Source organism: Centroberyx affinis, unplaced genomic scaffold, assembly GCF_046629955.1.
Source record: "Centroberyx affinis isolate AG114_WGS23_722 - 3 ecotype Tasmania unplaced genomic scaffold, CSIRO-AGI_Caff_v1 ptg000309l_1, whole genome shotgun sequence".
Lineage (NCBI taxonomy): Eukaryota > Metazoa > Chordata > Actinopteri > Beryciformes > Berycidae > Centroberyx > Centroberyx affinis.
The window spans coordinates 378,920-396,790 of NW_027278986.1; the positions used below are offsets into that span (position 1 = coordinate 378,920).

The window sequence follows — 17,871 nt, forward strand, 5'->3', positions numbered from 1 at the left end:
TAAATACTGTTCACTCAACTTTCAGATGGTAAATACTCTTAGAAGATACTGTTCACTCAGCTTTCAGATGGTAAATACTCTTAGAAGATACTGTTCACTCAGCTTTCAGATGGTAAATACTCTTAGAAGATACTGTTCACTCAGCTTTCAGATGGTAAATACTCTTAGAAGATACTGTTCAAATGTGGTCTTAATTTTGAGAACCACTAAATGCTGCACAAATCACTTTTAATCTTGTATTATGCTGTGTTTCCATTGTGTTATAGTGACATAACTATTTTTCTTCCATTTGAACTGATAATATCCTCAAAAATGTCAAAATCGATTGCACTTAACAAGCCACCAATTAATCAGTTACTACAAGCAGTCTTCCAATCATTTTCATGAGCTTTAATTTATGCAAGGTCAAGTACAAGTTTATTCATTAAAAGCCATGAAGTGTGGATAAGAACAGGACAATACTGGATGCCAACAATGCAATGAAGCATTGTAGGGCAAGTGATACTATCTGACACTGATGCACTGTAGTGATATGAGTGTCGATGGCAGATAACAAGGCAGAACAAATGATCTGCTTTTTGCTCTATCAATTAGAATTAGCCTGAGAGGAGATTTCAAACCCTCAACGACCTCAACTTCACTTGTTTCCTTACATAACCAAACAGTTTCAGTGGGGCAATGGAAGCATTGTGTGTGTGTGTGTGTGTGTGATGATGATGATGAACACGGTGCACAAGTCTCGACTGGTACAGACCTTCCAGCAGCAAATCTAACTCATTTCTCCATTAAACGACTCACACTCTCTCAGTGCACACACACAAACTCAGAAACATTCTCTACCCCATACACTACTCATTCTAACACATGCTCTACATATACACAACACAATCTCCTTACACACACACACACACACACACACACACACACACACACACACAGAGCGCTGCCTAGTTAATTCAGGTCTAAATTTAACAAGGTGTCTGGGGAGCCATGCTAGGAAGCGGAGAGCAACCGAACATGATGGTGCATTATGGAGCTAACTAACTCACTGTCAGACAATCCCTCTTTGTGACTTCTCCATCCCATAATTTCCAGGCTTCAAAAGCTAAATTGATTCTTAAATCCCTCTAATGTATCATTTCTAAAAAGCAGCTATCATTCTCAACACATCTTGTGTGTCCAGTTTGGGTTAATACAGGGGTTAGACAGATATGTGTTGCCGATATTGGCGTTGTCTATGGGAAGCCCTTAACCTGAATAGATTCCAATGAGACATATTGATAAGATTCCACACAGGTATGAATGATTACTAAATCCTGGGTTTCAGTGGAGAGTTTTAGTGTCCCATGATGGTCTAAATGCTGTTTCAGAGGCTTTTCCACCCTGACAAGGATACAATTCTGGGGTAAACTGGGGGATTCTGAATTTTTATGGCAGGAAAACGGTCAAATTTAAATTGAAGTATCTCCACAATATTGGGTGTTTGGCAGCGCCAAGACCAAAATAGAAGTATCAGCCTTCAAAACCCATATGGGTCGAACCCTTGTTTAATCCCTCTAGTCTATCATTTCTACAAAGGAGTTGTCATTTTCAACTCATCCCTTGTGTCTTGTTCGGGTCAATAGACATTCAAGTTACTTCTCCATCTTTGTTGCTCAGCACTCATTGCTTTGGTGTTTCTGCACTGCACTTCCCAGAGATCAGCTGTCAATCAGACAGTGTGTCCAGTACTGTGACGTCTTTTCCCTCGGATTTTCTGTTGATGCCGTTTCTGTAGGTGCTGAGACTCTGTAGGTGGCGCTCTTTTCTTTGTCTGTTCAGCCATGGCGTCTATCGCTGCTCATGCTAACTACACAGTTCTTCTTCTATTTATATTCCAAACAATCCAGAAACGTGAAATCTTTGTGCGCCAGAGGATTTTCCCAGGAAAGAGCTACCAGACACCTGGTGTTTGGAACTGCAACTCTAACAGCTTTCATGAACTTGCTATAGGTTGAATCCCTACTGTGTTATGTCAATCAGCGATAGAGAGTAGACATTTATATATATGGGAATGTTTCCATTTCTTTCAAAATGAAATATCCTTTGTTTAAAAAGGCTGACGCCTTCTCTTCCAAATTAATTGCTGGCCTGAAAGTAAAGAACATTACATGATCAGACTCCTCAGCCTTTTACTGCTAAACTAGTTCTGTTTTTCAGCAGTGAATCATCTGTGCTTTTGAGATATTGATTTATGAACTGAAGGAAGCAAAAGTCTGCCAAAATCAATATAGAGCATTGTGAAATGAAATGCTCCATATGTTGTTATTAACAAATTATATTTTGCTGAAAAACAACACAGATATACAGTACGTTACGCTGACCCAAACTAGACACACGGTTGTGTTGAAAATGACACCTTTTGATAAATCTGATTTCTTCAGCTGCCAATGGCTACAAAATTGGAAAGGATTATGATAGGAATTTGTTGAGTAAACTATCATTTAATTGATCAATCTGTATGACCACGTTGTCTGAGGATACTTACACTTACATACACTGATGCATTATAAACAGATTTTAAGCCCACTTGAAGCATAGACAAACATCAGAAAATTATATTCACCCTGTTTAAACAGCATGTTTTTCCCCAACAGAGCAGTTTAATTTCTACTCTCAACAGTTGCCCAATAAAAAACTTAGCCTCATTTTTTGCTCACTGTGTTTATTAGACATCACACTGATTATAATGATTATCATTTACTCACAATGAACTTATGATGCCTTATGAGAACAAGGTCAAGTGTTACCGTTGGTTTTAAACGCAGAATTATAGCATTTTGACTCTTATCAATCTCAATAGTCTTGTATTGCATTAACAATCTTAACGGCATACCATGACATTTTAAATTTTTACCGTACAGGTACCTGTCATATTATCATATCATTGTCATATTAAGGGGGGAAAAGTTTCTATATTTTTCTTCCGGTAATCATTAAAACAGCTTGTTAGCATAGATAACATTCTCTATGGAAACAATGAGTGTTGCTAGCTGCAAGCTAGCTTGTTAGATTGCAGTTAGTAGTGTCCATGGGTTTTAATGAGGCGGGCTAATGATGCTAACAATGCCAACATGTGATTTTTAAGTCATTTGAAGTCAGAACCTCTACTTCCACATTGTGAAAAGGTGAAGAAAAGTGGAGAAAATTAACAATTCTAAATGTAAATTTGCTCCTGTCACTTCTTGAACAGGCACCTGGCATATTATTGGGCAAAAGGCATCTATATTTTTTCTTTGAATAATCTTTAAAACAGCTTGTTAGCATTGATATCATTCTCTATTCAAATCAATAAGTGCTAGCTGCAAGCAGTGTCCATGGGATATAATGAGGCATGCTAACAATGCCAATGGTAACGTGGTTTTTAAGATATTGGGAGAATAAACCTCGACTCCCATATTGTGAAAAAGAGTTGGGTGAAGGAAAATGTTTCCTTTAAGTCAGTTAGCTAGCTAGCAGGCAATTATTAGCCAATCTGGTCGGTTCCACTCATTATAAACTGCCAAATACAAGAGCATCTAAGTTAACATTTCTCTCTCAGGAGTGATTGGAGAATGTTTCACTATATGCCATATGATGATATTTATATTCCTCTCTCAGCCTCTATGTCTCTCTACCTAATTCTCTCTCTCTCTCTCTCTCTCTCGCTCTGTGGCCCTGATTTGACAAAAGCCAAGTACTCCCACCTGACATCTGCTCCCCACCATGTGAGTGAGTGTGTGTTGAGGTGTGTCTTGTGGTGTGTGTGTGGAAGCCACATTATAAGCCGGTAATTGTCTAAAACCAGAGCGAGTGTGTGTGTGTGTGTGTGTGGGGTGTGTGTGGGAGGATACGTGGTCGGTCGAGCATTAGTAAGTTAAGTTCAACGGACTGCACTGACCACAGCTAGCTAGCTTCGGACACACACACACACACAGTGTATACCGAATGAACACAGCTAGCCTTGGTCTTATACATTAGACTATTAGACTCTTATAAATTATATTAGTTTACATAAAAATACATGCCCCATTAGCTATACACCATTTAAAAAAGGGAAAATATGCCTCAAAGAACTCCTTGGCCTTGGTGTTAATTCACATTTGACTCAGTTTTATGACCTGCATGGCCGTCAGTGTGAAAATAAGGTATTTTCTTAATTCCTGAACATTCTTCAGACAACATAAAAGCGTTACTACTATTAATTTAGATGGTTCAATCTACATGTGAACATCAACACTACAGACTATAATCTTGTCTGGAGCTGCTCTACAGACAGTGAATGGGAAAGAAAACAGTACCAGGGTGGTTTCATATGGACTAGGGTTCGACTGATATTTTTTGGATTGAAGCTGTTGACAGCCAATAGTTTGTCCTAATACTCAGTATCTTTAAATTTGACCATTATCATGCCAAAACATTACATAAACTTACAAGAAAGCGTTTCCCCTAGAATTTTATCCTTGCCAGGGTGGAAAAGCCTCTGAAACAGTATTTAGACATCATGGTACACTAAAACTCTCCACTGAAATCTGGGATATTATTAATCATGATGATAAAACATATATCACCAAAATAACCCTAACACACACACATACACACACCTCTCGCCTACCAGTTAGCTGGACATTAGCCTCGTAGGTGCCGCTGATGACGGAGTCGGTGCTCGGCGTTTGACAGGTGTAGACGCCACCGTCCGACGGCCTCACTTCCTCTATCCTCAGCTCCACCACGTTGTCGTCGAGCCTCGGCACTGAGATGTCACCGGCGGCAACGCGGTTGCTTAGCGACGAGTCGGAGAAGCGGGTGTCGAAGGTGGAGATGACTTTCATCGCCGCCGCCGCCCCGTCCCTCTGCATCGTCCACTCAAAGTCCTGCAGAACAGAGTGGGTTCGCGATGGTCACTGTGTCTGAATGATGTTTAGTGAAGACGCAAAGCTTCCAGTTATGTTCTACCTCTGTACTTGTTCACTTTAATGCGGAATATTATTGGTCAAAAGTAGGTATACATTATTGGTCAAAAGTAGGCTCAAAAGTAGGTATACTTTGGAGACTTAAAAAAAATAAATAAATAATGGATTGCATCTTTATTGTTGTCTATAGTGTTCCAAACCACATCAAAAGGCACTTAAGTCACATCTGATTTGCACAATAGATAACATTACATAGCTAATAGTTGTATGTTAACAATAGCTTATTTGGTACATTAGCTGGCAGGCTAGTTAGCAAACTAACAAAAAAAAAAAAAAAACAGCTGGTTTTTCAGGTTAACTAAGCTCTAAATGTTTTGGAAGGTAGCACTAAAGACAAGATAGCTCTGAAAACTGTTTAGTTTAGATACCTCATCTTGTGGATGAAAAACTTCACCATTGTAATATAAAGATTAACAATGTATCGAAATGTATGATTGGTGAGTGAAGAATAAAATAAAATAAGAATATAGCTCTGTCTCAAACCCAACAAAACTTCCTATTTAGGTAGCATTCTGGGTAGGAAGTCCAAATTTTCAAGTTGTAATAGGCTACTGTCTCATTGGTTCAGGACAGGCACAGGGACAGTTTTGACCGATTTTGAATGAAGCATACAGTGGGTCCTCAGGTCCCCGCTTCAAGAAAAAGTCTTCTAAAACAAACATATGACTGTAAAAAAAACAAAATACATCTAACATTTTCAATTCATTTTTGTATGTGAAAATTGTCAATAGGGAATCATATCACTTTATTTTAGTACAGTCAATTGTTTGTGGAAAGCCGCTGAAATTACTTGGTGTAGTTTAGCTAGCTAGAGATAATGCCAAGCAGAGCCTACTCAAGGCTTAGTTTGATGGTCGGTAAATTAACTGGCTGCGCAGTACCCACTGTATATAAAAACAACATGGCTGATGTTTCTATAGCCAACAAGTACACAAAGCTAGCCATCTTAGTATTTCTTTTCATCTGTTTTGAAAAAGCAGTTTGACCATACTGGCTATTGGCAGAAAGTAACATTAACTGCAGCCGCATGATGTTGCCTAAGAAGGCCATCAGTCTCAAATGATTTATTTCTCTGCTACCTGCAGTCAAACAAGGTACCTTATCAGGAAGGTCCCTAGTTAGGCATCAAGGAAGAAGGAAGCTAGCTTCCAAATGAGACAGAGCTGATAAGTGTCAGTTAAACCCGTAAACAAAAAAATCTACCTTCTCAGACCATTCACTTTTACCTATAACATGACTGAATGGACCTTTTTTCAGGTATATCTCCTTTTCTAGCCTGGTTGTTATATATTTAGGCATTATTTGTCCACAGCCATTTCTCCTTTAACTGCTACAAGATGGCGCCAGCCGTGGCTGCCAGGAAATGTGTGACACAATGTAAACAGACTTGTCATTAGGTGCTTTACAGAGCACCAAAGAACATGTACAGCGATAAGACCAAGAAAGAACGAACACGTCACACTTTTTAAGAGCTGAGATCAGGGTTTCACGTGTGTGTGTGTGTGTGTTCTTACCACTATCCTTGTGAGAACTGAGAACCAGTTTGAGTTTTACATCTAGGAGTGAGAACATTTTTGTAAAGTGAGGACATTTTCCGGTCCTCACTTCTACAAGGGTCTAGTTTAGGGCTAGGACTTGGGTTTAGGGTAGATTAGAATTCATTTTAGGTTTAGGTTAGGTTAAAATTAAAGTTAGTTTAGGATTAACACTTTCTGCCCGTGCAGGAATATTGGGCGTCAAAAGTGGGTCATTTACCTGCTCCTGAGGGCCTCCATATTCCCTGACATCACATCTGATGGAGACCGGCTGACCCTGCACCCGGATCAATGGACCGGGAGACACCGACACCACCCTGGCCGAGCACCCACCTAGAGAGACAGAGACAGATGTGAAGAAATAACAGTGATTCACTTTGACAAAATAAGTTTAACATGCGGTGAGTTCAACAATGTCCCCAAAAGTTCCATATTCTATGGTGAGAAGGGTCAGGCTGCAAAACTCAAGCAGTTTAGTAAGAGGCTGCCATTGTGGAAGTACAGTTACAGTATTCAGTGTGATAATGGAGGATTATGAGCACATTGTCTGGAGGAAAGTAAAGACAGTGAGAGACAGATGGAAGGGGGTGAAGCGACAGGCAGAAAGAGAGAGAGAGAAATCAAAGCAAAATGACACGGTCTTCAGCCTTTTTCCACATATAGAAGAATGTAAAGACACATGTGGAAGCCGTTTCAGATGCTTTTTGAAGGTACAGCGTGTCTGTTTTGTATATATTTTAATAGGTAAGAAATGCCACTCTGCTCCCCAACGCTCTCGTTTTCCCATCAGAAACATTCGCGATATACTGAATGCTCACTGAGCTATAGTGGATGGATGCTTGGTTTGATCCTATCCCAATTACTGCCCCGCGGCATGCATGAGTGTTGGTGTGTGTGGGATGGCGGGGGGTGCGGGTGGGTCTTCCATAGCGTCCAGTTGACAGCCTAGTACATCAGCCCCTCTGATCTGTTTTCTCCGTCTGAGCATTGAAGAGAGAGAGCTTCACAACAATGCTTTTCTCAAGGATTTCTTCCCCAACAATGAGGTTAGGAATAGGGATGTTCCTAACGACTAATTTCCCTGTCGATTAAACGAAAATTTAAATTTAGACTAGTCGACTGGTGTAAAAGTAAGAAACACTCAGAAAACAGTCAAAATTGAGCACAATTTAAACTATAAGGTTAAAACGTTGTCCGATAAAATATTCCGTGTATTTAAGAGCCATTTGAAACCGTTAATCGCATTCTTCAATAACTGTGGCACTTTCTGACGTTTATTATGAACATTGCACATTACAAAACATGACAACTCACTAAATAAAAGTTAACAAATAACATTTAAACTAAACAAATTGCCGCTGAAATGTGTGGCACTTTGTACCGTGCATTATGAACATTGCACATTACAAAACATGACAACTCACTAAATAAAAGTTAGCAAATACAATTTAAAATAATAATAAAAAATATAAAAAAATAATAATCAGTCATCAGAAAAACTACCAATAATAGGCCTATAAAAAAATAACAAGTACCGGCTAGTAGCGGGTGGCTGCGTAACATCTTAGACGCAACAGTTAACCGGCATTGTACATTATTAATAATTAGTTTAACCGACTAGTATTTCTGGTGCCGAGTAGCGAGGGTAGAAACGTATAATCGACTAGTCGACTAATCACGCACATCCCTAGTTAGTTAGGGTGATACCAGTTAGTCTTAGTAATAGTAACAATAGTAATAGTACTACTGGTATATCGAAAATCAACTATTTATGTAATGCTAAACAATAGGGATTTGTTTCGAGTTTTGGATGTAAAACAAAAAAAGGAGGACATTTTCACTTTGTGTTAATAGAGATGGGACGCTTATCTCACGATACGATATGCAATATGAGGTTCACAATTCGATACAATCACGATACCATATAATCAATAAAAGTTAAATGACAACAAAGTATGACTGTGCAGAATTATGCCACAAATCTTTCTAAAAATGGCATTGACTTTAGAATGTAGACACAATTGACTAGAATGTAAACACCAATTTAAAAATGACATTACAAAGTGCAAATAATATAATTTGGATGGAGAGCCTGTGAAACTGTGATGGTCAAGCCGTCTCATTTGTGATTACTACAGCAGAATAAAATGGAGCTAATATCACAATTCATTTTTCTGCCCCACGATACGCATCATCACATTTTGTATCGTCCCATCCCTAGTTGAAACGTTAGGGGTCACTTTACTGTAATGCAGCCTTTAAAACCAGGAAAAGACAACACTTATGCCATATCACAATATTACGATATCCAAAATCTAAGATGATATCTAGTCTCATATCATGATATCGATATATATAATATCGATATATTGCCAAGCCCTAGGCGATATGGTTGAAATCAATATCATGATAACCATAGGGATTTTTCTCGATATCAATATATATCATGATGGCTCACATATGCAAAACCACATTAAATAATCAAATGAATGTTCATCTCATTGAACCGAATGGTAATGTTAGGTGTGATGTCAAACAAAACTGAAATTTTCAAATAATATTCCTACCATACCTCATTTTATGAGAGTTTTTTAGTAAAATTTGCTTGTCATCATCAATTTAGACAGCAGAAATGTGTGTCACGATATCAAAATATCTTCATATCATCACGATATGATTCCACTGAAAGACGATAAACGATAATATTGAAATATCGCCCAGCCCTACTTCTTGCTGCCATTTGGAGCCACCAATGTGGGAAAATTGCTTAGTGCAGCTTTAACGACAGAAACACTACATAACCCAAGAAGAAATAGTTTAGAGAACTAGATGACAGCTACTCTTTTGGGCCCGTTTAGACGAGCAAAGAGGAGTGACACACACACACACACACACACACACACACACAGGACCTGTCGTGACACGTGTAGAACTGAATGGTGCGCATGCCGTGGAGGGTGTGCTGCAACTCTAGTTCATTTATTTCTGCATTTGTTTCACCATGTAATTTCCTTCTGAGTCAATGCCTTCATACTGTACCACATCACACACACACACACACTTTTCTCTATTTTGTGTGGCAAGAAGAGCAGCCACTGGTTGAGGCAGTAGTCCAACAGATTTCAAAGAATTCCCAAAAGCAGAAAACGAGAGGATGGAATCTGTTTGTGTGTGTATGGGAGGGAGGGAGGGGGAGAGAGAGAGAGAGAGAGAGAGAGAGAGAGAGAGAGAGAGAGAGAGAGGAGAGAGAGAGAGAGAGAGAGAGAGAGAGAGAGAGAGAGAGAGAGAGAGAGAGAGAGAGAGAGAGAGAGAGAGAGAGAGAGAGTTATAGAAATATAGATAAATTTATAATAGGGCATCTCGAATGTAGTTTCTATGGTTTATCGTATAATTAAGAGCTATTTAATGTCATTTCGAGGCTTGGCCGTATCAAAATCGAGCCCTCTGGTTTACATTCCTTGTCCAGTCACACTGAATGTTGCGACCAATCCCTGCAGCATACAGATCTATTGACATTCACTGTTCCAGCTGACTGAGGCATATATAAGCAGGGCAGACAGTCAAACCAGGCTGAGTGGGACTGACTCAGGGCTTTGTGCTCGGCGAAGTCTAGCTGCAGGTTTCCACAGTCAAACTCTAACCCTTACTTTTACACCAATTTGGACTAAACTTTAAATGTCTCCTGTGTGTCCAGTACTGTGACGTCTTTTCCCTTGGATTTTCTGCTGATGCCCTTTGAGTTTCTGTAGGTGGCGCTCTTTTCTTTGTCTGTTCAGCCATGGTGGCTATTGCTGCTCACGCTAACTACCCAGTTCTTCTTCTTCGGTTTATTCCAAACAAACCGGAAACGTAAAAAGCATCACTTCCTGTGCGGCAGAGGATTTTTTCCCAGGAAAGAGCTACCAGACACGAACAGCAAATGTAAAAGCTAGGGCTGGGTATCGCCACTGATATCCCGAATCGATTCGATTTCCGATTTGATTCAATTCAATATCGATTCGGTTAGGGATATTTCAGTTACAATACCAATTTTGCTTGGATATGAAAGAGATTCTCAGAGAACTAATGCTGTAAATTGTACAAGGAACCCTCTAACCTGGTGCATTATTAAAAATATTAATGTTTACTAGAGATGCACCGATTGCAATTTTCTTGGCCGATTCCGATTTCCGATTTTTTAAAAGTCTGACCTGCCGATTCCGATTTTGGCCGATTCCGATTTTCTTTCTAAGAACTATAATTGACAGCACACACAAACATTTTTGTAACTTTTCTTTAATGGAAAATTAAAATTCAATTGTATGTTCATAATAAAACATTGACTATTAATAACTTACATTTTCTCCAAAACTGCACCAGGTTACAGGACCTTCTCTCACTCTCACTCAAACAAATCTCAAAATAAAAAAGTGCTCCAGGTTACTGGACAGAGCTTTTTTGAACAAATAAAATCCAAATGAAAATGAATTGCAGTATATCCCACTTTATACTTTCCCGAAAGAAAACAGGTGCAACAGATCTATATAACAACACACGGACTATTACTATTATGGACTATTATACAACAGGTAGTTCCGACCAAGCAATCTGATAGATCAACTAGACATTTAGAACGTGATCAAATCAGCATGACAGCACACCTAGCCGTGCTCATCACTAAATATTACTCCGCCATATTATCATACAATATATTTAAATATAACGCTACGCTAACTCTGTTCAGCCTTGATGTTACCAGACGCTCTGCCATCCATCAGCTGTGCCGGTGAGTCGGTGACACGGCGCTACTAGCTTAAAAATACATGTGAAGTTCGCGGAGATAGTAGCTAAATCTGTCCATGGAAAAATTATTTTTTTCAGCAGATATCTTAGTTACATCAAGATTGAGCTAGCAAGGCAGTTTTGTGTTTATATGTGTGGTATTTATTCAGTTTGGGAAATCCCGCGATCTCTAGAAAGCATTAGCTCAAGTTGGCTGGCTGACTCAACAGGGACTAGAAATCGTCTCTGTTGCAGGTCGTTACTAAGGCTCCGCCTACTTGCTGGAGTAGTAAATTAGGTTCCATTACATAGGAGTTTACTGACGTGACTGATTGTTTTCCAGTTATTAGTCAGATCCCATGTATTTCCAGGGAAACGGAGATAACACTAGCAAAAAGTTTTTTTATTTTGAGAGCGAATTGCCCCACAATATGAATACGTTTTGTTTGTATCTTTTATTTTGTTGGTAACTGTTGTATAATCGCAATATTACACTCGAGGGTGTGCGTTACCGTCATTATTGGCACGACAGTGATGCGGTCAGCGCCGAGGTCCGTAAGCATCACGGTAACGCACACCCTCGAGTGTAATATTGCTTAATTACAGCGGAGTTTTTACCGGTATCTTAAATTTGACCGGCACAGAATCGGATATATGAGACTGATCGGCCGGTCACCGGTCATGGCCGATCAGCTGAAAACCGGCCGATTCCGGTCACCGGCCGATCGATCGCTGCATCTCTAATGTTTACGTTTATAATTGACCCCAAAGCAGTTACATTAATGTACTTTTTATTTAACATGACCAACACACTACAGCAGACAACACAATATAATGCAAGTTGTGCAACTCTACAGACTCTACAGTCAGTGAGAGTGACCAGATAAGTGCTTTCTTTAGTGCAGTGTATCTTCAAGCTTCAAGCATCCACAGGAAAAGGCATATATTAAAAGATCGATCTCAGGATTTTATGAATCAATATCGGATCATTCAAATGAAGATCGATTTGAATCGGAAAATCGTTTTTTTTAAACCCAGCCCGAGTAAAAGCTGAACTGGGTATATATGTTGAATCACTATTGTTTTATCTCAATCAGTGACAGAGAGTAGCACAACGGTTATTTATATGAAAATGTCGCAGATTATTACTTATTTCTACCCATTACCTAACCCTGAACCCGCCTTTATGTTCTCTCCAACGGCCCTAGGAGTCAACTAATATGGATTTAAGAATGCCGATACGCCATTTTTTTGATTGAAGCAGTTGACAGCAGATATTTTGACATTTTCATGCCAAAAAATTACATGTATTCAGCGTTTCCCCAGTCATTTTATTCTTGTCAGGGTGGAAAAGCCTCTGAAACAGCATTTACACCATCATGGGACACTAAAACTCTCCACTGAATCCCAGGACAATATCAATAATAAATCAGCCCAGATGCCAGTAGTGACAGTATTTTGGGTAAAAATGGTTAGACCCACGTCTGTTAAAGAGAAAAATCCACCCTCTTCAACCAATTGCCAAATATTATTTTAACAGTGAAAATGGATCATTATGTGTTACTTTGTACTATTACAGTTGCAAATTATGAGGTCAAGCGAGTACAACCCTTGGGGTTGCTGCTGAACCTCTAAGCTAATGACAAACTAGGGCTGGGCGATATGGTTGAAATCAATATCATGATAATCATAAGGATTTTTCTCTGTATCAATATATATCACGATATGGTTCATGTATGCAAAATCAGGTTAAATAATCAAATTAATATTCATCTCATTGAACCGAATGGTAATGTTAGGTGTGATGTCAAACAAAACAGAAATATTCAAATAATATTCCTACCATACCTCATTTTATGAGAGTTTTTTAAGTAAAATTTGCTTGTCATCATCAATTTAAACAGCAGAAATGTGTGTCACGATATTAAAATATCTTCATATCAGCACGATATGATTCCACTGAAAGACGATAAACGATAATATTGAATTATCGCCCAGCCCTATGACAAACTGATTCAATCATATCAAGAGTCCTTCCAAAATCCAGTATGATGAGTGTCTGAAGGCCAAGACTGGTTCAGCACCCCAAACAACATCTACAGCGTTTCCTGCAGCACTATGTAGTCAAGTAACAAAAGAATAATGCCACCGTGGCTGAAAAAGAGAAAAAAAAAATCCCAAATTCCATTATTTATGAGTTTATTATCTCAATACAAAGTATCCTCGCACCCTCATGCCACTGCAAACCATCACTTTTTCCTCTGCATTTTTGCCTTGAATTTTCCCATTTAGAGGAGCAAGATTTTTTACTGTCCCCATAGCACAAGACGACTATAATATATCTGTGGGGAGTTGACACAGGGTTGGATTCGCTGCCATGTTTGCTGCCTGTGTTGACATGTCACAGTTCGTGACACCAAGTGGGAGATATCGGAGTCGGCGAAAAAAAAAAATTCCCACACGTCCTACTTGTAATTATCACTAAGAGGCTGACGCAAATGCTTTTTCCCAGTCGGTAACTCGAATTAACAATAAATCCGATATGACGTGAATGCAGCATATGGGACAACTTGCCAGTGGTTGGTGATGGGAAGGGGGGGATTGTGCTGCATTCACATCCCATAGGAAAGACGGTAGATATGAGTTTCCTCGAAATTAAAGACTGTTGACCTCAGCTTTCAGATGGTAAGTACTACAAGAAAAGACTGTACTACTGCATAATTAAATGCATAACTCTTGTTGCATATTGTCAAAGGCATAACATTGGTCATGTTGTGTGTGTATGAATTAGGCGAAGCATGGTGGTTCAACACAGCCCATGTTGAGGGAAGTAGTGTGTATGGGGTTTCAGACGATGGTCACATGCCTTTCTGCAGCCTCTCTGCAACACACACACACACACACACGTACAGAAAACACACACACGTACAGAAAACACACACCCCCACAGGAGGGCTGGCGACATGCTGTTGACTGTGGAGACATTTGATCATCTTACACTGCACTAATTTAAGCCCAGTCTCTCTCTCTCTCTCTCTCTCTGTCACACACACACACACACACAGGAGAGTCCCTGTGACATCCAGAGTGTGTTATGTTCACAAACCGCTAGCATTGTTTGGCTCTGAAGTGGGAACCAGGCTAATAATGAGTCTTGACTACCCCAGTTTGGCCCTGGTTAATAGTGACCAAGTCTTGGCCCTGTAATGGCAGCCAACCAGGCTAATAATGAGTGAGTCTTGACAAGTCCAGTTTGGCCCTGTAGTGGATCCAAGCTAATTATGAGTGAGTCTTGACTAGTCCAGTTTGGCCCTGTAGTGGAAACCAAGCTAATAATGAGTGAGTCTTGACAAGTCCAGTTTGGCCCTGTAGTGGAAACCAAGCTAATAAGGAGTGAGTCTTGACTAGCCCATTTTGGCCCTGGGTAATAGTGACCGAGTCTTGACTAGCCCAGTTTGGCCCTGGCTAATAGTGACCAAGTCATGACTAGCCCAGTTTGGCCCTGTAAGTGGAAACCAGGCTAATAGTGAGTGAGCCTTGACTAGCCCAGTTTGGCCCTGTAGTGGAAACCAAGCTAATAATGAGTGAGTCTTGACTAGCCCATTTTGGCTCCTTAGCGTAAACCTTGTTGATAATGAGTCAGTCTTGACTAGTCCAGTTTGGCCCTGGCTAATAATGACCAGCCCTGTCTGGCCCTGTAGAAGAAACCAGAATAATGAGTAAGCCATGAGTAAGCTCTGTTATGGAAACCATGCTAATAATGAGGCCAATAACGATGACTGGCACTGTAGTTGAAGGCGGGCTAGTGGGACCTTGTCATAGCTGGTCATCCTGTGCTGGCTAATTAGTCCTAATGGAACAAAGTGGTCTGGGCTAATCAGGGCCTGAGACTGATGGGAGGGAACAGATGAAACTTTAGGAACTGGACTCTCTCTCTTTTTATTTCTATCACTCTATCGCTTTATTTATTATTCTCTGTACTCTGTCTCTCTCTCTCTCTCTCTCTCATACCCTGTAAGATAGATGTATTAAGGAGCTACAACTCTGAACCTGCTGGTCAAACTTATAATTAACATGTTTTAGTTCTACCAAAAGTTTTAGTTTTATCAACTATAAACTGCACGGTTTGTGGTTTACATTTAAAGGATACTGTATGCCAACTGAGATAAATGGGAGAAATGAGCTTTTCCTTAGGAATGTCTGAGTCGTCATGTATATTAATTGACTAGTTGAAAAATTACCCTCCAACAACGAATTCCCTTGGCTGAAAAACATCTGTACAGCAGATTCCAGACAGTGAAAGACTCTTGAGAGTTGATTTACAGAAAGAAAATCAGTCAAGAACCTTGCTCCGATACGTGCAGTCCTCTTGTATGGAAAGAACCGTACACCAAACCCCTTTTAAAATCTATCGATTTAACGTGGTGTTGCTTTGCGTTGAAAGCACACACCTCGCAGAATATGACTTAAAACATTGTATGAATCATTGGGATCCACTCTTCAATCCGGCATACACCCAGTACACCAAGCAAAACTTTTTTTCTGTTAAATTTCAACTTTTAGAATTGGCTCGCCTCTTATTCCCACCGTATTATTCCACCAAAATACGTCGCGGAGGGCGGTAGCTAGTAGTGTGAACAACTGAAAAAGCTGAACATTTATTGAAATGGAGTGCTGTTTGGTGGATTGGATGTATGCCGAATTAACCAATGGATCCTCAAGACTCAGAAAATACCATAATTCATCTTTTACGAGGTGTGTATTTTTGCCGATAAGCAAGAAAACATTCGAGTGACACATTTTTGAACGGCGTGTAGCGTCGGCTTTTCTCCGATAGAACGGCGGCACGTATCAGAGCTATCAACAGACAAGCAGAGAAACGCTTCTTACCGAGCATTAAAATCCCGAACAGCAGGGTGGGGATATATTTCTCCATCTCCATTCCTCTCTTTTTCCACTCCTGCTATCTTGTTATTTCGCAATTTTTCTCCCGTTTCCTTTGTCCTGCTTGGGGGGGTAAGACCGGGTCCTCTCCCGCCGCTGTCGGACAAATCCAAGAGAAAACTCACACTCTGCACCGTACGCCGGGCGGAGCCGCAGACCAGAACGGACGCACACCGTGTTTCAAGTCCAGTAAAACAGAGTACGGATCCACAATCAGACCGGAGCCTTCACATGGTTCACACTGACACTGATTCGGTTCAACATGGATCTGGGGACGGAGAGAGAGATCTAGAGATACACTGGGAGATAAAGAGAGAGAGAGGGAGGGAGAGACTGGCCGGAAGTTAGTTGAAGGGTTTGGAGGAGGGGTGGAGAGAAGCAGGGAGGTCCCAGGTAGAGAGAGAGACAGGGAGCCAGTGGGAGAGAGAGAGAGAGAGAGAGAGAGAGAGAGAGAGAGAAGTTACTCACGCTTACTCACCCTCCTGCCGAAATCCTGTATCTCCGATTTTACCATTTTGGGATTCCTAAATGTTTTAATGAGATAGCCTATTTATTTTCTTCATATTCCCACTCTCTCACACTTGTGTCACACTGCATATATCTCCATGTTTTCATAATTTCTCACTTATTTCACACTGCATATATTTCATTTTTAGGTACATTTTCATTCATTTTTTCCCCCTTGCTTCAGTGTATTCTACTGCTGTTATTTTTGCACGACTTCATACTGCTGTAACTCATATTTTTTTCATACATTTCCACTTCCATAGCAAAAAAAATGCTATATTCTTATTCATATATATTACAAGGATCAATAGAATTTTCTCCAGTCTTGACAAGTCACGCCAATAGATCCATATTAGGGATCCCATTGATAAGGTTCTGTGTAAGGAACCTGTAGTCCTGGAGGGCTTTTTGAATGCTCTTCCTGTCCTAATCATACTTTATACAATAATGAAGTAAATGTTAGGGATGATATTGGGCTTTTATAAAATTTCAGATGTCAGTTATTTAGTCATTTAAGTTTTAAGTAATGTTCCTTGTAAATTAATTAGTCATTTAAAGACAGTTTCCCCTGTATAGGCATGGTGAGTCACTTTGCTACTAACGCTAAAAGAATTTCATTAGTCTGGGGACTAGTCTGTTGTCTACCGACAAAATGAAAGGGAAAATTTGGGAGAAATGGGGTACAGCCGTAGTTCAAACCCCCATTTCTCCCAAATCATCCCTTTCATTTTCCCAAAAGACTGTAGTTAACTGTAGTTAACCGACAACTGCTTCAGTTAACGGTTAAATTTCCCTCCCTATTTACACAGTCGTGCTGGGCAGGGCAAAGTTCATTTCAGAGTCTCTCTCTCTCTCTTTCTCTCTCTCTCTCTCTCTCTCTCTCTCTCTCTTTCTCTCTAGTGGGTAGTGGGAGGAGTGAGAGGAGGTGAGAAGTTTGCATTTGTGACCATTAGGGTCAAAGGTTAAAACTTCATGGGTCATATTCAGTTCAGCCTTGACCCATGTGGTACATAGGAATATCCTATTTTTAAATTTGTGTGTATGTGTGTATGTCAATAGGTCAAGCTTTCTGCACTTACTCCTTAAAACATGTTCAATCGCATTTACACACATTTTGTGTGTGTGTGTGTGTG

The 17,871-nt window shown here is 40.0% G+C and overlaps 1 protein-coding gene across 1 annotated transcript in view; it reads right to left on the bottom strand.

Annotated features, from left to right (window-relative positions):
* The window catches only part of ptgfrnb (prostaglandin F2 receptor inhibitor b), an 80,113-nt gene extending 63,594 nt beyond the window's left edge, over window positions 1-16,519 (bottom strand). Inside the window, exons 1-3 of the mRNA XM_071515114.1 lie at window positions 16,178-16,519; window positions 6,747-6,859; window positions 4,634-4,892 (exon numbers count right to left, since the gene is read on the bottom strand). Of these exons, the coding sequence (XP_071371215.1) occupies window positions 4,634-4,892; window positions 6,747-6,859; window positions 16,178-16,229 (424 nt within the window). The 5' untranslated portion in view covers window positions 16,230-16,519. The remainder of the gene's footprint in view (window positions 1-4,633; window positions 4,893-6,746; window positions 6,860-16,177) is intronic.
* Between the last annotated feature and the right edge of the window lie 1,352 nt (window positions 16,520-17,871).